Consider the following 26545-nt stretch of genomic DNA (forward strand, 5'->3'; position numbering starts at 1 on the left):
TCCGGCTTGTATGGAAGTATCGTGTCGATGGTGTGCGACGGGTGCCTTCCGTACAGTAAGAAGGGTGAAAAACCAGTAGTGCTCTGAGGGGCGGTGTTATAGGCGTAGGTGACGAAGGGCAGAATGGCATCCCAATTGGTGTGATCGGCGGCGACGTACATTGACAGCATGTCGCCTAGCGTGCGGTAAAGCGTTCGGTTAGGCCTTCGTCTGCGGTGGTAAGCAGTAGTTTTGCGCTGAACAGCATGGCACTCTTTCAGAATGGCTTCCACGACTTCCGATAAGAAGACACGGCCTCGATCGCTGAGAAGCTCTTGGGGTGGACCGTGACGCAGTATGAATCGGTGTAGCAGGAACGAGGCCACATCGCGTGCTGTAGCCGCTGGGAGGGCGGCGGTTTCGGCGTATCGCGTTAGATGGTCAACAGCGACGATGGCCCAGCGCTTACAGCCGAAGTCAGAGGAAGTGGTCCATACAAATCGATGCCCATGCGCCCGAACGGACGGTTAGGGCAAGGTAATGGTTGTACACCTGATGGCGACACGTGCGTTGCAGGTTTCGGCGTTGGCAATCGAGGCAGGAGCGAACGAACTTCTGCACGTAGCGGTACATCCCACGCCAGAATACCGTTGTCGAATGCGGTGGTAAGTTTGGATACCCCCAGATGCGCGCGCATTGCGGGTCAGAGTGGCAAGGCCTCGCATATTTCAGACGAAGACTGCGGGTATCACTAGTCGCCACTGGCGGCCGTCGGCGTTGCAATTGCGCCGGTGCAGGAGGTCGTCACGAACGGCGAAATGGTGGGCTTGACGACGCAAGGCGCGAGTGGACGGTGTTGCCGACGGATCAGTGAGCAAGTCGGTCAGCGAGGTGATCCATTTATCCTTGCGCTGTTCGGTAGCGATGGTGTGAACGTTGATTGAAGCAACAGCTATGTGAGGTACTGAGCAGGGGGCATTGTCGTCAGGCAAGGGAGAGCGCAAGAGGGCGTCGGCGAAGTGCCCAGCGAGCGAGACGGCATGAGGGATCCTTCAATGACGACAGCCAGCATAGTGCATGATGGTCGGTGACGATATGAAATGGGCGACCATACAAATAAGGTCGAAACTTTGTAAGGGCCCATATGATCGCCAGGCACTCTTTTTCCGTGACTGAGTAATTGGCCTCGGCTCTGGTAAGCGTACGGCTTGCGTATGCCACGACATATTCGGGGAACCCTGGTTTGCGTTGCGCAAGGACAGCGCCGAGGCCTACACTGCTGGCGTCCGTGTGTACCTCCGTTGGGACCGTAGGGTCGTAGTGGCGTAGTATGGGAGGAGACGTCAACAAACGACGGAGCTTTGCGAATGCGTCGTCACACTCGGACGACCACGAATTTAGGGGTCAGTTACGTCCAAGGAGCTTCGTCAGCGGCGATATGATGGTGGCAAAGTTTCGTATGAAGCGTCGAAAGTATGAACACAGTCCGAAGAAACTGCGCAGTTCTTTGACGGACGTAGGTTTGGGAAATTCGGCCACGGCCCGAAGCTTGGCCGGATCCGGAAGGATTCCGTCGTTGGACACGACGTAGCCGAGGATTGTCAGCTGCTGTGCCGCAAATCGGCACTTCTTCAGATTCAGTTGGAGGCCGGGGTTGCTCAAACGTGTCAAAACATGCCGTAGACGTTGGAGATGCGTGGAGAAGTCCGGAGCGAAGACGACGACGTCGTCCAGGTAACACAGGCACATGTGTCATTTCAAGTTACGCAGAACGGTGTCCATCATGCGCTCGAAGGTCGCGGGCGCATTACACAGACCGAACGGCATGACGTTGAACTCGTACAAGTCGTCGGGCGTGACAAAGGCTGTCTTTGGTCGAGCGTCATCAGCCATGGGTACTTGCCAGTACCCCGAGCGCAAATCGAGAGATGATAAGAATTCTGCTCCTTGGAGGCTGTCAATCGCGTCGTCGATTCGCGGCAGTGGATAAACATCCTTGCGGGTGACCTTGTTGAGCCGTCAGTAGTCCACACAGAACCGCACAGAACCGTCCTTCTTCGCAACGAGAACAACAGGAGACACCCATGGGCTGTCGGAGCGCCGAATTACTTCGCGTCGAAGCATATCGTCCACTTGCTCATTAATTACCCGGCGTTCTGTGGGAGACACGCGATATGGACGTTGCCGCAGTGGTGGTTGGGAGCCAGTGTCGATGCGATGCGTAACAGCGTACGTGCGGCCGAGGGATGTTTGCCCGACATCGAAAGAATGACGAAATTCATCCAACAAGCACAGAAGCTGCGAACGCTGGACCGGCGTAAGGTTGTCAGCAATGGAGGGACCAAATACATCAGTGGGTGACGAATCAGACGTAGAAACAGCACTGATGGTGCGGGAACTGGTACACTGCAAGTCATCGGGTGCGTGCAGAACTTGTGCGTCTTCAACGGGTTCCACTTTGCCGAGACATTCCCCTCGAACCAACGTAACAATGCACGGGGATGGGTTGGTAACAAAATAGCGGTGCTGCCCTGAGTGACTCGCACGGTCGCGTAAGGTACCAGCAACCCTTTCCTAGTGCAGACGCGGGCAGATGGCGAAAGGAGTGCAATGGCGTCGGCGAGACTGGCGCAGTAGACCGACACAGCCGTTGACGAGTTTGGAGGCACTTTCGTATCGTCTTTGACGAGGATCTTGCTAACTGCCGATGGACTGTCTGTCGGCGTCAAATGTGAGAACGGTGAGAGTTCGATTTCGACTGGTGCACAACGAATTACGGCGTCGTAGCGGGAGAGGAAATCCCATCCCAGGATGACGTCGTGAGAGCATGCCGCAATTATGATGAACTCGACGTCGTACAGAACGTCTTGAATGACGACGCGAGCAGTGCATACTGCTGTAGGATGAATACTCTGGGAGCTCGCGGTACAGAGGGACATCCCAGAAAGTGGCGTCATCACTTTTCGAAGTAAGCGGCAAAGATTTGCGTCCATAACGGATACAGCGGCTCCAGTATCGATAAGGGCCGATGCGCGAACACCGTCCACAAACACGTCGATTACAATCGATGGACTTCGCTGAGGGCTTTCACAGTTCGATGGCGTCGCAGCCCTTGCCTCCTGGACTGCGACGACCAGTTTTCCTGCTCTCGTGCGACAGAACATGGCCGCATGGGTGACAGTGATCGACGTCGTGGAGACGGAGAGCGGCGAGTAGCTGGAGGTGGGCGTGACGTCGGCGACATAGGTGGAGGTGGGTCGTAGAATGCACGGCTTGACTGGCTGGTGAGAGGTGACGCGACTCGAGGCGGCCGCACGCGTTGACAATAACGTGCAACGTGACCGGCGTAACCGCAAGCAAAGCAGATGGGCCGGTTGTCGGGGGTGCGCCATCGGTTCGCCGGGGTAGGTCCCGCCCATGTCTTAGGACGCCATTGACGGGTCGGCGGCTGAAATGACTGCATGGTGGGCTGCAGTCGGGGCCGAGGGATGGCGTCAGCATATGTAGCCGGCACACCCGCTTCAAAGAACGGAGGCCTAGCGGCGGCTTCGGCGTAACTCATTGGGGCAGCCGCAGGAATTACTTGGGGCGTCCTGGCGACACCTGGAGGGTAACTCTGGGGCGCAGGAGCCGGAGGTTGCGGGTGGTACTCAGGCATCACCTCCGCAATTTCCTGCTCAATCGCTCGGCGGAGAGGAGGAAGAAGGGTGGTGGACGACTGTTGAACGTGCGGCGGGTGGGCAAAGGTGAGGAGGGAGACCTGGCGTGCAATTTCCTCGCGCACGAATGACTTCACTTCTGCCAGCAACGCTGCCTGGTCAGATATTGCCGCCAAGCCAGCGAGATCTGCGTCGCGTGATGGGGAGCGACGGGTCATCGAACGTTGCCGGCGGAGCTCCTCGTAGCTCTGGCACAGCGTTATGACCTCGGCCACTGTGCCAGGGCTTTTGGCGAGCAGCATGGTGAAGGCATCGTCGTCAATGCCTTTCATTACGTTCCGGATCTTGTCAGACTCAGACATGGTTCCGTTGGCCTTCTTACATAAGTCGAGGACGTCTTCGATATAACTTGTGAAAGATTCAGCGGCCTGCTGAGCTCGTTCACGTAAGCGCTGTTCGGCTTGCAGCTTATGAACTGCTGGGCGGCCAAAAACGCTGATGACGGCGGTCTTGAAATCGGACCAAGTCGCAAAATCGGACGCGTGGTTGTTGTACCACAAGCTTGCTACGCCCGCGAGGTAGAATACCAAGTTGCCCAACTTGCCTGCTTCGTCCCATTTGTTGGGGATGCTGACGCGCTCGTAAATTGCGAGCCAGTCCTCCACGTCGGTGCTATCGGCGCCAGTGAAGATATGTGGATCGCGTATACGGGGGACACCGGGACATGTGCTCGTTGCGAGAGGAGGCGTTTGCTGGGCGGTGTCTTGAGGCATGGTAGATGGCAGGGTACGGGATCTGAGCTCCAGAGGCATTGAATGGGAGCAGAGCACTCTCTACCAAATTGTTAAGGTGTTTAATAGACAGCACTCAACGACAATGAGTAATGGCGACAGTCACGGCAAGGCACGAACTCCCTGCGCGAGTGGCGTTCTTTTACAAGCAACCAAAGAGGACGACCCACTAGAACGCGCTGGAGAGGGTAACCATTTACCATGTCCTAAGGCTTCTCTACACCGTAGTCGTCCGCCGCTGCCGGTGTCCATAATCGCTATCGCGCCGAAATGAGAAAAAGATGACTGATCCCTCTGCCATATAGGAATCGGTATAACACGAAAGTGAAATGTGTCGTTACAGAACTAGTTTATCGTTTATGATGTTGTTTGGCCCATATAGCACCGCTTGATGTGGACGCACCTACGTTGACGCCGAGTGGCGCATCTACGAACCGATGACAAATGCCAATGATCATGTTTTAACTCCTGCGCTAACTCAAGTTCTTAACATATACGTATACAGCGCATATGAGGGATCCCGCGCAAAGATGGTGTCAACAAGCGCATAATAAACACTAATACTCGATATGAACTCCTTCAGAACATCGTAAAACGCCAAGAGAAGCGCTACGCGCGTCATGTCTTCCCTCCAGCCTGGCCTTTACCTCCCAGAGGGCGAGCCGGCAACGCGGTGCGACAGCCAGGGGAGCGTCGGAGAGCTATATTTCGATATGGATAGATGCTATGAGTGAGCCTTGGGCAAAAGCCACCACCTCGCGGTGTGTTAATGTGTCGACGAAATTACACTCCTATTTGAAACGCGCCGAATGGGACGGTCGTAGCAAAGGCGCGTCTTTTCCGTTTTTTCAAGCCTGGTTGTACACATGACACCACGCCGTTTAAAAGGGGACGCTCATAGCATGCATTCATCCATCATTCCATCCGAGAGTACAGTTAGAGTAAGGTTTGAAAGACAAAAAGGCGCGTTCATGTAGCAGTCCCTATGTGTCCGGCGGTGGCTCAGCGGGCTAAACGTCCACCAGCCATCTTCGTGTACCGAGAGGATTTGGGTTCGACTCCTGTCAACGAAACGTATTTTATAGTTTTTTCTTGTACAACTGATGACATTCATTTTGCTGACATATTTTCGTGACGGAAATACCTCATGAAAGTCTTGGTGGACCCCGGCATAAAACATTTTCGTGTTCAAGAAAAAACTTAAGAAAAATTTGCAGTGGCTTAGCTCGGCTATGCCAGGATATACGTAGCGTTAGTAAAGGTTCAGCTGATTATTCTTAGCTTTCCAGATTGTCTGGGATTATCAGGCTTCTTCTGTTCATTCTTCATATGCTGAACCGCTAATTGCCAGCCAAATACTTCGGGATCCCATGAAATAAGCTTTTCGGCTCTTTTGCGCCGTCTAGCAGCATTTGCGCTCTCCTTCTCCATGCGCAGCACGGCTCATGACCATCCACGCGAAATCGGCTGCGGCTAGAGAAGTGTAGCTAACGCTGCAAAAATATGCAGCATAGAACGGGGTTCGCAGCTGGGCCTTTTGTGGGGGAGCCCATTATTCTATGTCAGAGCCATACCGGTGCTTGAAGCTGCGTTGCCTAAATACCATATACTTGCTTCGTCTCGGGAACGAACGACATTGGCATAAGTAATATAGCGTGGTAGAAGACTAAAATAACAACCAGGGGTCACACAACGTGAATTGCGCAACGAGTGGGTTGTTGAATACTTCCGACCCATTAAAAGGCAATGTGCCATAATACTTCATCATCATGAGGCACAGCATCAACAAAGTGCAGAAACAAAGTACACGAGCGCCAAACCGCTCTACAGCGTTAAAACGCCGGTACCTACCTGTCCTACACAAATGTAACAGTAAAAAAATGACATAGAAAGCATTAGTGCAATAAAAAAAATCCGTACGGAAAAAGAAAGCTTCACCACGAGGATTCAAACTCGAGACCTCTTGATCCCCAACGAGTACTCTAGCACTGCGCCACGCTGAAACTTGACGATTTCGCTCTAAAAGGGCTAGTCAATACAGTAACACAGCGTTTCGTTTCATATTTTGATATCGCATACTCAATGAAGACGCGATCTTCCTTTCCAAATCAAGCTTGCTTCTTTATTACACACAAACAAAGGGTTGCCGGCAACGAATGAAATGCCCAAAACGGGAAGAGCGCTAAGTTTCTTTAAGATTTATCGTCTTAACTCCTAGACATATCAAATGGCTCGAGTCGCAGGGTACAGTTTCACGGCTGTTACTGCCGATTTTTGATAGCCGTTTTTCGCCATGGATAATGATCAGCGTTTACAGAAGCTTTATGATGATTCGTTCGATAAACACGCACGTAGAGGAATTAATACTGAGTAGGTTTCTCGCGCGAGCAACGATATTACCGCGGGGCGGGCGTGCCTGTATACAGATTTGCGGTTCTATCGATACCTACAACTATAAAACCACTCCGCAAAAGAAGAAAACAATTCGCTGAAATAAATGTGCCGGTGTGTTAGTTCACTAACGCGTACCAGTTGGCAGGTATGTGTTCTGACATATGAGTCAGCGAAGTAGCGGTGAGTGCGGCCGACTGCTTTCGGTGAGCCTGCGTCCGTTCCTGAAAGCGCGTCGCATCGATGGTCATCGCTCGTTGTGGAGAGAACTTACACAAGAAAAAAAATTGTTAATTTAGGTTAACGGATGTCCAGACTGTACTTTACAGTCATTCTTTCACGTTGGATTTTTGTGTAATTAAACCAAGAAGCGCCACTAGCATGTAGGCGGACTCGGCCGGTACGCTGGGCCAGCGCTCGCTGGGAGTCGCACTGGGTAGGACCGATCTCGGCGGACATGAGTTGCGATAGTTGAAGTTTCCGCATTTCGGCCTCGGAACCTTTTAAACGGTTACCTAACGTATAGCTGAAGTAAGCGGAAGTGCAAGAATTGCGCGAGACGGCTTTACGGCGTGGTGATATCGAACGGCTGCTGTTTTTCTGGCCTCCGTTGGGAGGGATCGCGAAGCCAGAGCCCATTTACTTCTTGCCAACTGCACGGCGATGTATCGATTGGCTCTGCATGTTGAGACTGACGCCTGTAGACTTAGAAACATTACAATATGGAGTCATTACGGCAACACATCGTGGATGCAAAACTGATATATACAGGGCATGCACAAAATGTGTATTCATTGCTGCTACGTGCTTCGCAAGAATTAACGGCGTTATTGGCCCCGCATGAATGACAAAAACGCGCTAGAAAGCAAAATGATCAGTGTTTTCTGCTTTACGTTAACATTATTTTTCCACATTCGACCGGGAAACATTAAAAGTGACCGTGATTTCACATATCACGTACATAGGCTATATAATGAAAATAGTGCGCATCTCATCGTCTTTCTCTGCCAAGCTAGAATTTGTGACGCATGTTTGGGAATTGTTAGGATAGCATCTATCGCTGCCATCGAATCAAACATTCGATATTCAGCGATACCGAAGCATTTCCGCCGTGCACAGTACTGAAGGCAACGAGCGGCACTGGCAAAAACAGTACAGGCTCTAGTATGTGCCAGCGCACGCCAGTGAAAGTTTCCCCGTCTCCACGCTTCGCAGTGAGCGCCAGTGTTACAGACGCCAAGTCCCAGCGAATCCGAGCGTATACCACCAGTGTTCCCAGTGCGACCCCGTGCCAAAAAACGTAATGGTATAACGCTGGAGGCACTGGAATGGCGCTGGTTTTTGCAACAGGGTAAGAAAGGTTAATTTTTAATCAGAGCTTGTTAATTACTGTATTGCTAATAGGGACATACTAAGAACATGCTAATTAGTATCGTGATAAATGTGACCTTCACAATTAAGTCATTGTTAACATTCCTAATAAAACCAAATCGGACATAGTTGCTTACGTCTGGGACGCGCAGGGCTATGTCACCGCACTGCCAATACACCGACAATTTTTATGTGCAAAGAAGCTGCTCCTTGGCGTACACCGCAAGAAACGCTTGACAGTCACACCGACACTACGGCAGTCAGTAGTTGAACTGGGGCCTTCTCAGAATCAACGAGTTTAAAGCCGAGATCGCGTGTCCAGTTGTTTTGTAGACAGGCGCCCACGGCCCTTCCTCTTGCCCAGGCGGAGTAAGCACGCCGCAACGCCAGCGAGCGGCATGATTCAGCTATGAGCTGCCAAGTAACTTCGTAATATTCGAAGTAATATAATAATAGACATAATATTCGATTAAAATGAAACAAGATGTATTAGACCGCTTTGTGTGCGCCCTTGTTGCCTCCCCGAGAGTGGAAATTTCGCACTGGCACTGGTTTTGCTGCACTGTTTAAATGTTGGCTGAGTGGCGGCACTGACGCCTTCCTAAGCGCTGTTCCTTTGAATACCGCCGCAAACGGCGCACATGCGTTCGTGACGACATGCGTGTTTTTGTCGCCATTTTCTTCAACGCTGCTTTCGCGCGCTCCGCACTGTCGCCCTGTCGAGTCCGCCGTAGTGCGAAATCCGAGCAAGCTCTTGTTCATGCGAAGTTCGGAGCATCTTTTGTGTATGTTTTGTGCAATAAAAGACATATTTATTCGTGAATGGGTCCGTGAGAGTTCTTTTTTATTTGGTACGCTCATTTTCAATGAAACCATGTTTGAAATAATGCAGCCATATTTTTGGCGGTGCAGCAATAATGACACGTATCTATCCGATGTTCTCATTGATTTGTAATTACCTTCGAGTCGCACCTTTTTGATCGATACTTATATTTGCGCCCCGCATACAAACTGCACGCTGCTTCGTATGCCCAATCACAGGCTTCGCGAACACTTCGTGAAGTTGTATGGGCTTGCCAGAGTGAACATGATGAATTCTCTGCAAAAGAAAACAATACTAAATTAGCATGCCCAAATACCATTCAGCCACGTATGTCTTGTGTGTTGCCCGAGGAGCGGAGCTGGAGCGAAATCTGTTTTCTTTGCCTCATTGGGAAAAATAATTTAATTCTGCATTTTGGGTGACAGTTAAAGGCAGCCACTGGTAATATTAATGTGATATTATTCAGCCTGAGTCTTCACCTACTTGCTCAAAAGCCACGTTCGTTGAATATTGAGGGCCACGCTCTGAAAATATTTTTCAACAAGAAAGTTTTTTATGTCGGGGTCCACCTAGACTTCACCACAGATGTGACGTTGGTAAATACACACTAATGTATGACAAACAAAAACCAGATGAAAGAGTTGCATCACCAGCAATCGAAGCCAGGTGTTCCCGGTGCACGACAATAGGTGCCTGGCGCTCAACCGGCTGCGCCGCCGACGCACATGAGGAACAGAGAGAAAGAGACAGTGGTACGTGAAAGAATAAGGAATGGAAAGGGCGGCATTTTTTGCCTCCAGTAGTGGGAGCAGGGCTCAGCGCCTTCGGGAAGAGGAGCGGCGAGCAGGAGGAAGGAGAGAAGATATGAAGGAGGAGAGAGTGGCATGGCAAGAACGTATCGCGTCCCAGCAGTGTTTTATTTCAACAGTACTATCTGATAAATGAACTGTTTAATATATTTCGATAGTTTGATTGAAGCGTCTATTCAACAAAAAACTGGTAAAGTAGCTTTTTATTTATCTGCTTGAGGGCCACTGTTTATGTTTAAAAGTTCTAGGTTACAATAAAATCGACTGCGCCAGGCGCGCAGGTATCGCGACTGATCTGTTACCTCAAACCCAAAGACACAGTTTGGAAGAGATGGCCAACTTTGAATCGTACACAATGAAGAACATCGCATGCAAAGAATGAGTGGCCCACTTGTGTATTTCAGACAACTTGCTGTTTTTCCTGAAAAAAATTGTGCTTACACGTGCTTTTCTTCAAATTTCTTCATTTCCTCGTCAATGGATGTTCCGGCCTGACGTACCTGAGAGACTGACTCTCCTGTGCGCTAGAAATGCTCGGTTTTGATATTGCCATTAAACGTCGACGATGGATATCCCAAATCACGTGCCGTTTAGTAATTTCTAGAAAACGAAGGCTTACATAGCTTGCAAAACAATCCATAAACAGAGGAACCCTTAGGAAATGCATCAAATTTTTTTTCGCCATGAGGACAAGGCGGCCGTTGTGTGCAACGCGATTTCTGGCCAGTTCCACAGGTCTGTTCAATTAGTGTGGACAGAAGTACCATTCCGCACACCGAGAATTCATCAAATCCTTCATTCGTAGTGCTAGAAGAAACGTTATGTTCGTAACACAATTCCACTTATAAAGCATCAATTAATTGTTAATCTATGTCTATTTTACACGAATATAATCCGACCCTTACCATGCTGCACCCTTGTTGTCAAAAGGAAGCACGACGGATTCGCAAAAGAAATGAAGAAAGTTCCCGAAACGATTGGATCTTCCTCGCCAGTAGCTGTAACATTATTCAGAAAAGAGATTTAGTATTCTTGGGGATGTGTGAATAAACAATGCTTACCATCCAAAGCAGCGACGGTAAGTCTAGGATAATTCTTTATTGGTCCAAGACGATAACTTGTGTTTCTGAAATAAATACGTTCTTTCCGATGAAAAGATGCGGCGCACACAGACGTCGAGAGTGTACATAGCATACCCAGTCTAACAGTGAACTTACTGTGTAGGAAAAGCAACTGGACATGGTAGTAACCATGCTGCAATATAACTTGTTTTAAATGCGAAACATTCTATCTATCTATCTATCTATCTATCTATCTATCTATCTATCTATCTATCTATCTATCTATCTATCTATCTATCTATCTATCTATCTATCTATCTATCTATCTATCTATCTATCTATCTATCTAGCCGCCTACGTCTGAACCCTCTGCTGGCCGTCTGCGTAATTTGTAATATACCAAAATGGGCATAGCAGGGGATAAGTGTATGACGAACACGATTCACTGGTTATGACATGAAGAACGCTAAACGCCTGACACGTACGTCATGAAATCCTTTCCCTCAGTCACGTGTGGCACGTAACCGCATAGCACAGTTTCTGTTATGCGGTTGTGTGACACAGGTGATTCACAGTCTCAATAAACACATTAACTGTAGTAGGATTGATAGACGGGCAAGTTGGAACTGATACATTTTTCCGCAGCGCACGAAATTGACAAGGCACACAAGGGAAGAGGACTTGTCAGCGCTGGTCCCGTCCTCTTCTCTTGAGTGCCTTGTCAATTTCGTGCGCTGCCCAAAGGTGAACACATTAACGGCAAACATACATATTCAAAAGCAAGGCAAGTGAGGGAGCTGAAGACTGAACACCCCTGCAAGACGCTCGACTGCCATCCACTGGTCCACGTGGTCCACCAGAATGACGCAGTGTTCTGTTCACCGAAGAAGACGTCACATTACTGAGAACCGCTTTGTGACATACGAGAAAAAAACCGCCGCTAAGTGCCCTGACGCCATCCTACTATACTCCTAGACGGTGCGGTCAGCGTGCTATGTCATTCGCATGCGATAACATAACTGGCTATAGGAACGAGCAGCTAGGGATTCCCTTACCAAGGTGGCCAACATCAACGCAAGAGACATGGGTAGCCTTCGGGCCTCAATTTACGTGAGCATCGGAAGCCGTACATGAATACGGCCAACATCGACGCAAGCGACGGCCTCGGTAATGAAAACGTGGGCACCTTGTGGTACAACGAGCGTGACAAACACGGCAATCTCTTGCGACTGTGGCTTGAATTTCTAGCGTCTACGGTAGATCTTGCCATCCCAGCCAGGGCGAATCACACCACTGCCGCACACCCTCAATAGAATTGAAATGAGTACGCGCGGACCAGTGAACTAGGAAACCACGCCCTATGCCAGAAAAAAATCTCTTGTAAGAGGGCACGGTTTTTCGGAATTATAATCAGAATCCACTTATTTCAAGCACACTTGTTGGGGGACCACCAGGCAAAAAGCTGTGCAAAAGAACTTGACAGGAGCTGGGGGCCTACAGACCTTGCACAAGCAAACACCATAACATAAGTCACAAAGGGCCACATAAGCCCAGATAGTCTCCGGGTACGATCAGTGTCATGCACTGAGGTTGCTCTACGTAGCACTTTCAAGGGCTGCCAGCTTCGACGGCTATACTTCACAAACGCAAACGATGACTTCAGGTTGCGATATGTCGCCGGCTCTACTGACACGACGTGACCGACTTGTATGATGATGGCATTACCCGGCAAGCAAATAGGCCTATAGACATCTTCTTGGGCCGGGCTACCACCTTCATTCGCAGCCACAACCACACTAATCAGCCCACGCTCGCCTCTCTGAAGGTTCTGTCTGCCCACACGCACGGGCACGACCTCGAAAAAGACGCTCTGCTCACAGAAATGATCGTTTTAGCACTTTCTGAACCCTGAAGTGATGAGCCCACAGCAATCAGGGAATTCCAGCGGGTCGTCCACAGCAAACGCCTTCATTTCAGGTGCGGCGGCGTGGGCACATATAGGAACACGGCGATGTGAATTTTCAATGTGCACCGCATCCCACTTCGCCGGCCGCCACACACCGAACACACACAGACAAGCAGCTGAATCGGCGAGGTCTGCGTTGCGCACATAAGTCACAATAACAAAGACATTGCGCTCGCCGCCATCTACTTGAGACCTGTCACGAACCCCTCCCATAGATACTTGTTCTTGAAACGTGCGTACGCTCTCCATCATAATGGACATGTGTAAGCACTACATATCGGTTTACAGCGTCTGCTGTTTGTACTACCTATGTTGCTGTTGGCATCGTTACGCAACTGTAAAGAACTGGAACACATGTGTGACTCTTCGAGGTATGTGTGTGCATATACCATTTGCGCCTATCTTCAGCGTCATTTCGTAACGTTTCGCTGAATGTAAAAACATACGCCGCAGTCACCTTCCTGCCTCATGCTTCGCATTACAATTCCCACGGTACGTGGGACCTGCCGAATTTTTTAAATGAAGCAACACATGCGCATCGTAACCAACATCAGTCATGCCGTGACGTGGGTTACGCAAACTAGTGTGATATCAACCGAAAGTTGAGTAACAGGGCCCGACACCACCATGCTACCAACATGGATGACCTTATAGGCGAACCGCTTATGCAAGGCACCTATATTGCGTGGCGTGTGCACACATGCGTGCAATGTTGATAGCATTGTGCGGGGAACTAACGCACTAAATGTCCCCGCCATTGGCTCAGTCATCTTATGTTACTGCCGTCATGCCGACGGGTGCCTTCCTCTTGACATTTATGTGAAAGGCGTAAGAGGTATGCCGCCGTGCCTTAGGTAAGAACTCGTACGTGGATAAACGTGGGGTGCAGCTCGAGACTTTTGACTGGCCTTGTGTTGTCTCGACACGCCACGAGCATGCTACGGTGGCTACAACACCGCGTTATCACAGACTCAGCAAATAGGGTACGCAAAGACGGTGAGCTCACTGGACATATTATTTCGCTCTCGACGTAAAAAAATGCTTGCCGGATCTATCTATCTATCTATCTATCTATCTATCTATCTATCTATCTATCTATCTATCTATCTATCTATCTATCTATCTATCTATCTATCTATCTATCTATCTATCTCTCTATCTATCTATTTCTGATATCGCGGCCGTTCCATAGAGTGTTTGTGCGCCGATGTTATCAAGGGGCCAGCGTACCCAAGATCGGGCATTGCTTTATGCTCAACTTAGCGGCAGCTGGCGACCCAAAGAAATCGGGAGACCACTAAAGAATGCAGGAGATTGGGGACCCAACGGCTAGGAATCCTCAAAAGTAATGCTTCCACTGACCTAATATATGCTGAAAATAGCATGACGAGACATTTATGTATGAAAAAAAAACAAATAACAGGTTCGAACATAATATTCGTGTCATCTATGTCGTGTACGTCAGCATACATATGACACCGACTTGATGCTCTTGAGGCTGTCAGAAAGGCCGGGATCGTAGCCACATAGTAGCATCTGGTCTCCTACCCTGCGCTGTTTTTGGAAAATAGGAAACAGAAAGAGGCGCAGGTAAAGTGACAGCAAAAATACACAGGAAAACAAAAAGAAAATAGCTGATGTAAAACACTGGGAAGCCCAGATATAAGGAGCGAAATGTATGTTTGGCATGGCTTTCCAGGGTCTATCCGCACAGTGTTTCATTAAATGTAGGCTCCTTCTCTTTGCGCGTGTTATGAACGTGTGAACGGTGACAGCGGCAGCAGTAGCTTCACCATTGACACCTTCTGCTCTTTTTAGGCATCTTTACACCCGATCAATCTGGCCTCTCTTTGCTTCGGTGTTTCAGCGGAAACTCAGCATTTGTTTGAGATTTCGCCGCCTGCCGTGTAGATGTGTCTACTGGATGATTGGATTCAGCCTGTCGCTTGCACTGAAGCGCACGCAGACGGCCCAGCCGGTGTGCTGTTCATGGCGAGGCTGGGCAGTTAGCGACTTAGCAGCCGTTAAACCTTCGTGTGGCAAGGTGGTACCGCAGCAGCGAGGCTCCGCGCGACCGCAACTGGGACGCCTCTTCACCGCGGATCGCGTGGCTTGGTGTAAGGCCTGTAACACTTGCACACCGGTGGCTCAAGGTCATTGCGGCGCAATTAATCACTTTGAGAGACAGCGTAGTAGAGCTTTCGCTCTAAAGAAAGAAAATAACAACAAAGGGCGTTGTAATTACACTCGCTCATGGAGGCCGGTGGTTCTACGGTTTTCACAAATGTAACATTTAGATGCCATTTATCGATTACTGTTCACTGCATAGTGTAATCCATATTGTGACGCCACCAAGTGCTGTTTAAGTGCCAAGAACTCTACCATACAGCTATATCAGCGGAAGCTGTGAGATGAAATAGACCTGTCACTTCTGCAATGTGAACGGTATTGGTTTTGTCCTATTGCTGGCTTCTATAACTTTAGAAGTATTGCAAATACAGAGAAGAATGACAACGAGTGGATCTACAATTGCAAAACTAAGCTTTCAACCGATTCATGTTTATGAAAAACAGGACGTTAAAGGATGAAATGGTCCCAGCTACCGTTGTCAGCGACCTTGAAATGACTGACACAGAAGCTGGAGCCGTTATACGGGCATCATGGCAAGAACCAAAAGGGAGACTTTTGTTGCACATGTATCTTACATAAACAAACCAAGTAAAAAAACGGTACAAATGTTTCACAGAGGAACACTAAAAGATTGATGTATATATGTACATCCAGAAGCGCACAAATTACGGAAACGGCAAACTGGAAAAAATTGTTCACGATTTGAAAACCATCAAGTATATACACATGTTAGAGTGTGAAGTGTTTTAGTACGCGAACACGTGAAACTCCAGCTGTCCCTTGCTCACTTGAAAAAACTGTGTGCGCCATCTTCGATGAAAAGCTTTTTCTGTGTGTTTTTCAGCTCCACATCCAGGTGATGCCACACAATGAGGCGTACTTTCTCGAGTGCGCGATAAGTACCTTGATGAAACTTGTGGTGCCCTTCCCCTAAAGAGCGTCGCCGCCACAGCACGTACAAGGTGAATGTAACAACCAGTCGTGCAAACAGCCCTTCTTTTTTCCCATGCGCGATGTACGAATCCCAAGAGTCGTTGCATTATGTGACAGACGCCTATAGCCACCAAGCACTCAAAGATAGATTGTTGTATTGTCTTCTACCTGCAGCAGTAGGGGCAGCTGTCATTTGGAGCTACTCCCCATAATGCTAGCCCTTCACGCGTATACAATGCCCTCCGACTTCTGAACCAGTCAAGCAGGCGCACATCGTCAGGAAAGTGATTGCACCGCAAACATTTCCATTTTGTACCACGAGATTCACGATATACGACGAGTGTATCGGTTTACGTCACGCTCGGATAGTATTAACCATCTTGCTGCTACCGCATCTGTCCGGATATGTGTTCAGTGGGTGCCTCAGACCTTGTCCACGCTGATTTGGCGGCCCACCCCAAGTTACACCTCACCCACAACCGCATTTTCCTGAGGACGCTCAAGGACATATGCCCCGGGAAAGGAAGATTCCGACGTATCAAATGAGCTCTTATACCTCCGTGTGGTCCAGACCTCCCTGGTGGTTTAACCCGCCGAGAGGAGGTTACGGTGCGGAGGCTTTGTGTTCGGGTTGCGCTTACCCCATCCGTGACCGCCCTTTGGGCACAAAAGCACCACGGCCCGTATGGTACACCGTGCCCATTTTCCGACGCCCCAGTCCGCGTTGTGGCTGCCACACACTCATTGTGGACTTGCATGGGTCTACAATTAAGCCGTCATCGTTCCCTGTGTGCAAAAGGCATCAGGCCTGGCCGACCACCCGGCCTTGACCGCTGGATTCGTGGACCTCCCCACCGCTCATTACTGGACTTTATACAGGAAGTAAATTTGTATGTGCATTTTTGAATGAATAATTATTATGCCTAAGAGCACAATTTCGAAAATAAAAAAGATATTGTTTTTCTTCATCGTGGTTAAGTCTGCTATTTGCCATCATTTCACTGGTCTCCTGAGTGAAAACTTCTTCCATACTGCACGAGGCTATCGATCACAATCTTGTTTTGAAGGCACTAGCTACTCTGCAGAACTTAAGCGGTGTTTCTGCCCATGGTTTAATGTACAGAGTCACCGTGAAAGTTTCAGTGTACTACTGCAGTTCGTTATAGATTATTTCCGAGGTAATCATCAAAGAGCTTCAACGTTTTTTTTATTTGCAGCCAGTTCTCTGGTGAACATTGGCATGTCTGGAAGACCCAGGACCTCACAACTTGTGGATTCGCTGATTTTCCGCCCCAGAGGCAGGCTCCCGCAATGGAGGCGAGTCGTCTTGTTACACGGTGAGAAACAAGTGAATTCCGTGCTATGTCGAACACCTAAGCACAGGCCTGCGTCCTGATTACTCCTGCTCGCCAATATTGACAGGTTGAACTGTGTGGTTGTTGATATGACGTCCGCGGACCTCCTAACAACTTCTTCTCAGATCCTCCTATACAGATCTCCTGCTTCAATGTAAGTGCCCAACACCTCAGCATCAAAATATACGACAACCGTTGGCAGTAGTTCCAAAATCTCCCGACACACAATGCTTCACTTTTGACTGTGTTCAAAAGAGCGCAGGACAGTTGCAATACTCATCAGACACCTCAAGGGATGTGCGATGGCTAGAAAAGTTACGGAAACAATACCGAAATATCGTCGGCATACTCGAAATGTTTGACGGAATTATTGCCTCACATCCGGAAACCCCCTATAAGCTTGCAGTTTACAAGCATTGTAATGAGCGGTTTTAAATAGAAAATAAACAATACCGGGGACAAAAGACAGTCCTTCCTTACTTTATTCTGAATTGGAAAAATTCTGGTCACTTCAATGTTGGCATAAAGGCAGTTTCTTAGATCTTATAGAGAATTTCTACAATTTCTTGGGGACCAAAGATGCACAAAACAGAGAACAGGTACCTGTGTTTCAATGTATGAAACGCTTCGGCCTGATCAAGAGAACGAAATGCTCCTGAAATTTCCTTTTTTCTTTTGCATATGCGCAAGAAGTCACTAATTATTTAAGGGGCACGGAGATGGAACACCCAGGTATTGCACATGACTACAAGGGTGACAATGGTCTCCTCCATGAAAGGCAGCAAACGAAGTGGCAGCAGTGTGGCTACTAACTTGTAGTCTGTGTTATGGAGGGTAATATGCATCCATGGTTTTGCATCAGACAGTTCCATACTCTTTTTCGGGAAGAGAGTCTCTCTTCGCGGTAGAACTGCAATTTTTGGCCATCGCATAACAAAGACTTGTGAGAGCACCGATCACATCTCCCAAAGCATCAAACATACGCAGGTCAAGCCCCTTGAGCATTCTGCTGGGCCTGGTGCCGTCGATGCATTTATTGTTTTTGGGAGCAGCAATATTTCTTTTTTCATTATCATTTTCTCAACATAGTTATAATGCTTCTCAACTTGTAGTGATGGTAAACAGCCACAAAAAACCTGGAGTTCGGTACAAAGCTGGTCAGTCTTTGCGTCACGATCTACAGCAAACAAATGTTCAAAGTGGGCTCGTAAATCCTCTTGAACTTTTTACGGATCATTACCGGCGGTTATATCCTGTGTCACTGCCTCATCGATGTAACGCGGCTCGCATCGATGAGTACGGATTGTCTGCGCAAAGGCCAAGTTGACGATTCCTTCTGTCGCTGTGTGCAGTTCTTTTGTGCAGTCTTGGAGCCTGAGACCTCCGTTTAAAAGGTCTTTATATTTCATTTTTTTGTGCTTGACCACATTTGCAACGAGATGCGCAACGATGAACATGTCTGTCAGCACACGAAAAATATATATTACGAGACCGGACAACTGGGCTAGTTTGTGGGAACTCATGTTAAGGCAGGCAGCGCAAAGAAACACGGTCCGGTGTACTTATTCTTCGCTTGTGTCCGTGTTTCTTTGAGCTACCTGCCTTAACATTAAAAAAGATATTTTTATCCAGCAATTTCAGCCCTAAGAGCGCCAAGGCAAGTTCGAATAATTTCAGTAAATGTGGTTCTAGTATTGGTTACGGAATAAAGCGCTGAACAGTGGTAGCACGGTGGCTCCAGCAAAGCAGGTCCTACAGGTCTTATTACCTGTAACTTAGCGCCGAGTCCACCACATTTTAGGGTTCGTTTAGAGCTCTTCGGCATGAATGGTGTATAAAAAAGACACTCAGCTCGACATAATAGCTGGGAGTTCTCTCGTATACTTGGCGTAGGCGGGATGTTCTCGTAATTGTGGATCATAGCATTAATTTCTTGTAGCTCTTTCCGCTATGGAACTCATTCGGTTCACCACTTCTTGTAGCGCGGTGTGGCTTGGAGTTCGCGCTCTACAACAATAATGTTACAATGTTTGTATATCCAAATCAGTGCTGCTGAACAATCTGTGTTCTGAAATTGAGTTGCGGAAAATGGGGATGATTATAATATGCCCATGCACGTGAAACCGCCCGCACTCGCCTTTTGACTTCCCAAGAAAACCAACGGCGGTTGTACGATCGCAGACACCGAGACGTACAGTTCTCGCCCGGTTCCTTGGTCCTGCTGTGGTCGCCCACCCGTCACGTTGGGATGTCGGAAAAACTGATGTCTCGATACATAGGTCCCTACAGAGTCGTTCGTGCGGTTACCCCGGTAACTTATGAAATCGCTCCTGTCGCCTCGTCGCCTTCATCTTCCACACCGGCCAGCGATATCGTACATGTCGCACGCTTGAAGCCCTACCACTCTCCCAGTGAAGTTGACATCTGATGCGCCGAGACGGCGCTTCTGCCGCCGGGGATTATGCTACATGCATACTGCCAGCCCCTTGCACCATGCGCGTGTGCGCCGGACGAAGAGAAGGAAGATCTCTCTCTGCTCGGGCTCTTGGCTGAACCGGTCAGCGCTGCTACCACTCCTGTAAATATATCGTGTAGATAGTCTACGGACTACAGTCTACCGAGTCGTCATTCACGTAACAATATCTCGGGTATTACGCATTAAAACTACCATATTATCATGAGGCACGCCGTAGTGGAGGGCTCCGGAAATTTGGACTATCCGGTGTTCTTTAACATGCACTGATATCGCGCAGTGCACGGACATCTGGCATTTCGCCTTCATCGAAATGCGACCGCAACCACCATGATCCAACCTACGACATTCCGGTTAGCAGCCGAGCACCATAACCGCTGCACCACCGCGGCTGACGGCAAATTCATAACAAAATATGCCTATGCAATATTAACTGCCTTCTCGACATTTATGGTGAAAGGAGTTTTCAGTGGCTGGACACGTAGGGCGACATTGGCTGGTTAGTGTGTGAAGTGCTTGTGCAGCATTGATAAAGGACTTCTAGGCTGAACGTTGGATGAACATAAAACTGATTTCAGAATTGTTGAATGATTTTGTGAGCGTTGATTGATAAACTGATCAGTGTGATAATTTCCGGGGTTTTGCAATAGAAAACCAAAATATAGTTATGACTCATGAGGCACCTCTCGGGAGCACAATCATAGACACAATCAAAAACATTTGCCTTCTTACATATACCTCAACTCCTGAAAACTCAATCGGACAGCTCCCAAGAAGGTATTCCACATTAGAAATTGCTTTTAGCTGTCAGTATTTATTACCATGGCCGATAACTCCGTGCCACATTCTGAACTCAATAGGTAACGAACGCTGAATAGCTGTGAAAGCAATAGGTGACTCTGTACTGCTGCTCTACGTGAATTGATCTGTGCCCTGTACTGTACAAATTGTGCTCCATACAAAACGAATAAGGCTAATAAAACCGAGGAGAATACCCCAAAGCACACGACGTTTTTGCGGCAACCGACAAGGCAATGCCAGGCACATCGTCGCACCACTATGCAGCTGTGCGGCGGCGTTCGGGAAAGTTTTGATATTGTAGGTGTGGCTGCCGTCAATGATAAATTTACTAATTATGTGAAAGCGGAAGCAGGCAGACAACATGGCAAAACAGTTGTTTCAGTATAAAGCTTAACCAAGTTGCAGATGCTATTAATATAATACAAACATGTTAAAGGCATTCTTTTTGGCTGTGGGACTCGTTTATGCTGTTGTGTATTTTAACCACCCATTCTAGTGCTATCTCGACGTCTAGATACGTACCTAGTGTGCCATTTAGCGAGTTCCTTTCCAAGCCCCTGGACAAGGAAGCAATCGTGCGGTTATAATACAACTACGTCACATAATATATGTCTGAAAAAAACTGGGCATATTCCACACATTCCAGAGCTGATCTCATGCGAGTTGCCTAACATTTTGTTTTTCGATTGCTTTCATTGGCGTTGTGAGTTGGACGGACGTCTTTGAGCAGTGTGAATAGTTATGGGCATATCGTCGACTTACCACACACGTCGACTGCATTGACGCTCATATAGTATCTTAATGTCCTACGTAACGTCAGCGCTCACGTTCGAGCACATATGTCAGTTTTTTTTCGAAATGAAGTGCACGCTTCGTTGCGATGCGACGAGTGCTTGGGTTCGATTCCGGTTCAAGGCGTGATTTTTATGCTGTGTGTCAATCTGATTTTTCAATCAATCTCAAATTGCTAATCAATCTGATAATCTGAAAACGTTATTGGTGATGGAAATGATAACCAATCGGATAATCAATATGATACTCTAACACAAACTGTTGAAATCTTCTAGGAAATCTGCTGTGGGAAACTCTGAAAATGATAACGCTATCGCGTTAAGATTTCCACAGTCTGTCATTGCCGTTCCTGGGTCGATTTAAACTGTGAATCACCTGTAGTTTATACCCACATTCCATGGGATGTGGTATGGAGGTATAAGCCACACGTGACTGAGAGAATTGGTTTCATTACGTACGTTACAATTGTAGCATGCCATTGAGGAGTACGGACTGCTGGGCGAGTTGGTAATTCATCTTAATGCTGTGGTGCGCAAAGGAACGAAACACGTGTTTCGTGTTTCATTCCTTTGCGCACCACAGAATTAAGATGCCATCGATATCATGACATATTAATCACGTCCGTCGTGCACTATGTCCACCCTTGCGATTATTGGTATGCGTCAATTTAAGGAGACGACAATGAGAGCGCCCAGACGTAGGCGGCTTTATAGACTGCAATAGTCAGAGTGCCTTTGGTTCTCTATGAATTGCTTCGCGTTTAATATGAACCTTCTACTCACAATACACCATGGGAGCATGACAGAAAACAACACTAATGTGAATAAGTGCGCGTATTTTGACCTAATATACAATTTTGGGCAGTATTATTTCTAATGGAGATTTGCCGAGACAAATACATTTACCAGGTGAGGTAATTTAAGTCAATCACTCAGTCAAAAAATAATATTGCTAATTGATATTTTCCAGGTGATTAAGTTGAATGATATAGAATATAAAAAACCACAGCTTTACCAGCGCTGCTGGCCGATACGGTTTGACAGGGGTCGAAAATGACAGTGATAGCTTTTATGAACTCTTATATAATTTCTCACAAATCATAAATGCTCACAGTACCCTAAAAATCCTGTTATGTCTCAAGTACATAGCATGATTGGGTTCAATACCATTTGGTAGCTATTAAACTACACAGGAACTGGACGAAAACTGGCGGAAAATACCGAAAGGCACAACCAAAACGGAATTGCACGCATTCAGGAAGGATTTAGAATTGTGAAACACGCTTTTTTGAGCAGACAAGCGGGCTTCTCGAGACTTCTTTTGAGGAACCCAGCAAATGTTTATGTTTCAGTACGCTCTTCTAAAACTCTACTGGCTCTCCTTTATATTTCAGTACTCTGTACTCAATAGACTACTGGCTGCCTGATGAGATGGTACTTAAACTGGGAAAAATTATTGTGTGGTGTACCACAAAACAAAAACTGTCCTGACGATAAAAATGTATCGTAGAAGCGAAGACAAGTGAATACACAATGGGCCAGTGGTTGTGGGTGAATGCAGGTTAATATAATCAAGTTAGTTTTGGTGGTGTTGTAGGAAGCGCAAGTGCTTATTTTTGTCAAAATGTATGTACTCCTTTTATTTAGTATATAATATGGCATATCAACAGTTACTGTATTGTGAGTAGCTCTCAGATAGCATGGAAAGCTTCTGAAACTGTTATTCATTGGTACGGATGCAACGTGGGCTTACCTTACTCTTGTAGGACATGTTGTGGTGAAATTGGCGGCTAAGTGATGGTTCCACCTTGACAGACCGCATGCAGATGGGATATGGCGCCATCCGATAAACACCACGAACTACAGTAACGACTTCGGTTCCATTGAGGATCTATACACGAAAATAAGAATGCACATTTTATAAGAAGCTGGTCAAAACTGCATATCAGTGCAAACGACCAGAAAAGACAGAAGGGAGGACACAACGCTCTGTGCAGTGTCTTCTGTCCGCTCTTGCCGTTTGCGTTGGCGCGCACCCTTAATCACGTTGTACCAACATGAATAACCTATTGTCATACAACAACAATTGCTAAAAAGCGTAGTAGATACAAAAGCAATGTGCCTTTAGTACGTCATAAATATTTTGCAAAACTTCGCTAACACGTTTCCTTAAACACCCTGAAAATCAAATCGCGGATTAGGTATATCAGAACCGTGATGAGTGGAAGCCAGTAACAAAAGAACCTTTGTTGACACGAAGAAGGCGGATACATAGCACACTGCATGGTAACCACGAGTGGTATCATCTATAGTTAGTTTCGATGGTCATGGCGAATGCGCACGCATGGCATGCAAGCATTCCCCGATACAAGTATGGCACCGTCATTCTGGGTAGTAGAATATAGCAAGCTCTACACTAACTTTGAAATATGTTTACTATTGCAGCTCTTTTTGCGTGATGTAATGAGGCTTGAGCAAAGCATAGGAGATGCGGAGATACGGTTCAAGCGCTCAGCAATAACACAAACTCCAACAGCATGCTTAGTAAAAGTACTTATTGTGTGACAAGTGCGCGTAAATTACTGCTGGCCGTACTCGCTTTTATTCCTACTGAACGTCATGGCTTGTAATTTAGTTAACGTTATTATCATATAAAAAAAGTTAATGAAACAGTTGTGCCTACATATTCGCTGCTAATTAGGCAAGTAAACCAAGTGAAGAAATGAGTATGCAGAAGATATTGCTTGTAACTTATTACAAAAAAACACAAAAGATATAGCATAGCCTCGCATATCATCACAGCGATCATACTTTCAAAGCTGCTTATTCCCTCTCTTGGAAATGGTATGGATATTTTTCGTCTTTCATAAATTTATCCGCTCTAATGTAATCGTAACTATGTGATTTCGTTAGAATATTGCTGCTGTGAAAACGCAAAACTAACATTGTCTATTAGCCTTGCCCACAAATCAAAACCTGGTAATGTCGATGTCGACATATGGGGCTCCAATTGACACAGGAGTACACATATCAGGTATGAAAGCTATGCTTCGGACCGAGTCGCGAAGGCACACTCTTAACCTATCAAAGACACGTGACTCCACTTAAGAGCGGTAAAGCCACAGCTATGATTTCTCTGTCCTCACCTTGTAATTGGGAGCAGGTATCATACACCTGTCTTCTTTTATGTCCTGGAACACTGACCTTACAACCAAATGCTGGTTCATGGCTTTCTGTCTGCCCATTGGACATTTAGATATTCTAGTGCAGGCGTTGTTCTACTTGCCCTACCTACTGGTATGCCTTAACAGTACTATTAACTCTGCTCTTTGCCGGTATGTTCCATCTATTACACGGGCTTCCCTCAAAACACGGTTAACTGCAAAGGTGTTTCACTCGCCTAACAAGTGCAGAACAGGATTATATCTTTGGCTCTTCATCCCGTTCGGAAGCGCTCACATGATCTTGCGTTTCTCTACATCGACAAACCCGTTGGGCAAGTTGGTGTGGATTCATTTTTATGTGCTAACAGCGCATAGAACGATTTGGAAGGGACGAGACAACAGAGGTAAAGAGCGCTGCGATATGAAGTGTATATATACATGGTAAGAGAGAGGGCGCTAGACTAGAAAAGAAAGAAAGGATGTACAGATGCCGCCATCATTGCCTCATCATCTCCAATACAGCGTGCATATCACCACGTGTGCCCTAAAACCCAGCGAGGTAATCGATTTCTTGATTTAGAAGCGCAATAGAGGGAGCACTAACGCACTTATCTCCCAGTTTATGTATCAAATCAGCTTCAATAACTTCGCGAGTTAGCTGATCTCTATGCCTCGCCATCTCTTTGCTCTGATTGAAGCAGGGTGTACACCCGCAGTCACGGCAATGAATGCCGATGTGACCCTGGACCGTATTGAAGACGTTATTATGGTGTTCACGCAAGCGATCCGTTTGACCAATATAGCTTTTCTTTACCGCTGTTGTCTCGTCCCTTCCTAATCGTTCTATGCGCTGTTAATGTATTAAAATGATATCGTTTCTCGTTATCACTTCTACGACAGACTGCCCTATTTCGCTTTTAAGTTGTCTCCTTGGTTCATAGTGGGTCATCTTCTTTCTTCTCACCGTAAAAATAGCCATGGAGGCATTACCGGAGGAAGTGAATTAGTATTTTATGATTGAGCCGTAATTTTGAGAGTATACCTCTGGCATCGAATTGTTCGAGGTCAGGTAAGTTCTGACTTTACAATGTAAATGCTCATGTGATTCTGGGCACACCAGGACATATATGAAGTCACCACTGCTATTCTCAGTGGCATATTTTATTTCAAATAATTTATGTGAATTTATTATTTTTTGCATAGCCCTAATAAAAATGTAGACTGGTCAGTCCCACAGTTTCCAAAAATCTGTTATGAAATATTTACCTTCTTTACGTTGTCTTCAATGAATTTATAATGTTTTGGTTGGTCCCTCGTGTCATCTGTTTTCAAGAAGAAGTCAGTGAGCTACGGAATCAAGTTGATAAGGATATCGTCAAACAAGAAAAAAAGTCGCGCGAATAAAGCATATTAGGTATTACAGAGGAGAGGGTAATAATTTCGGCCACTCGGAGTTGTCTAAGTAAAATATCAAATTTTCGTGCACGGGACCTCTTGTATTTCGGCCCCATTGAAATGCGTCTACCTTGCAGGGAACTAAATTGGATCCATCGCACTTAGAAGTATTATGATATATTCATTACACCGCAGTGGGATGAATTGACGTTAACAAAACAAAGACCTGAAAACAACGTTTGAAAGTTTTATGGTGAGTAAAAGCCGCTCGTCTATATGAACGAGTTATTTTAATATTAGCAAGCCAAGAAGCATTATGCTGGCAGCTTTGTTTGTTTTACAAAACTTTTTTAGACTCGTTTCTGCTAACATGACTGGCGAGCAAAGTTGTAGAATAACATGTCAAACAGTAATACACAGTGACGTCACCGACTCTACGGCGCTGGTACTTCTACTTGGCTAGTTTTGTGAGAAGTGCCGGTTTTTTCTGGCCTGAAACCTACACTAGGCTTGTTGGGCGCGAGGTTCTTGGTCTGGCCAAGCCTGGCGCACGCACTCATTTACCTCTCTCAGAAGAGAATTTCCCATTATTTTGTGTAGGATATATTGTTCCTTCTACTGCTGCCGTGGCTATTTCGTAATTTGTGTTAGAG

General features: G+C 47.0%; 1 protein-coding gene and 1 long non-coding RNA gene across 2 annotated transcripts in view; both read right to left on the reverse strand.

Moving 5' to 3' along the window:
- Positions 1–9046: 9046 nt before the first annotated feature.
- On the reverse strand, positions 9047–11028 carry LOC119399562 (uncharacterized). The gene is made up of 3 exons (XR_005184890.2): positions 10885–11028; positions 10729–10821; positions 9047–9290 (listed from the first exon to the last, which is right to left on the reverse strand). It is a non-coding gene; the product is annotated as an uncharacterized LOC119399562 (long non-coding RNA).
- Positions 11029–19311: 8283 nt separating this feature from the next.
- LOC119399564 (uncharacterized) overlaps positions 19312–26545 on the reverse strand; it is a 111297-nt gene continuing 104063 nt past the window's right edge. Inside the window, exons 3-5 of the mRNA XM_049417428.1 lie at positions 23087–23224; positions 21065–21099; positions 19312–19336 (exon numbers count right to left, since the gene is read on the reverse strand). Coding sequence (XP_049273385.1) covers positions 19312–19336; positions 21065–21099; positions 23087–23224 — 198 coding nt within the window. The remainder of the gene's footprint in view (positions 19337–21064; positions 21100–23086; positions 23225–26545) is intronic.

The sequence above is a fragment of the Rhipicephalus sanguineus genome, chromosome 7, assembly GCF_013339695.2.
Source record: "Rhipicephalus sanguineus isolate Rsan-2018 chromosome 7, BIME_Rsan_1.4, whole genome shotgun sequence".
Lineage (NCBI taxonomy): Eukaryota > Metazoa > Arthropoda > Arachnida > Ixodida > Ixodidae > Rhipicephalus > Rhipicephalus sanguineus.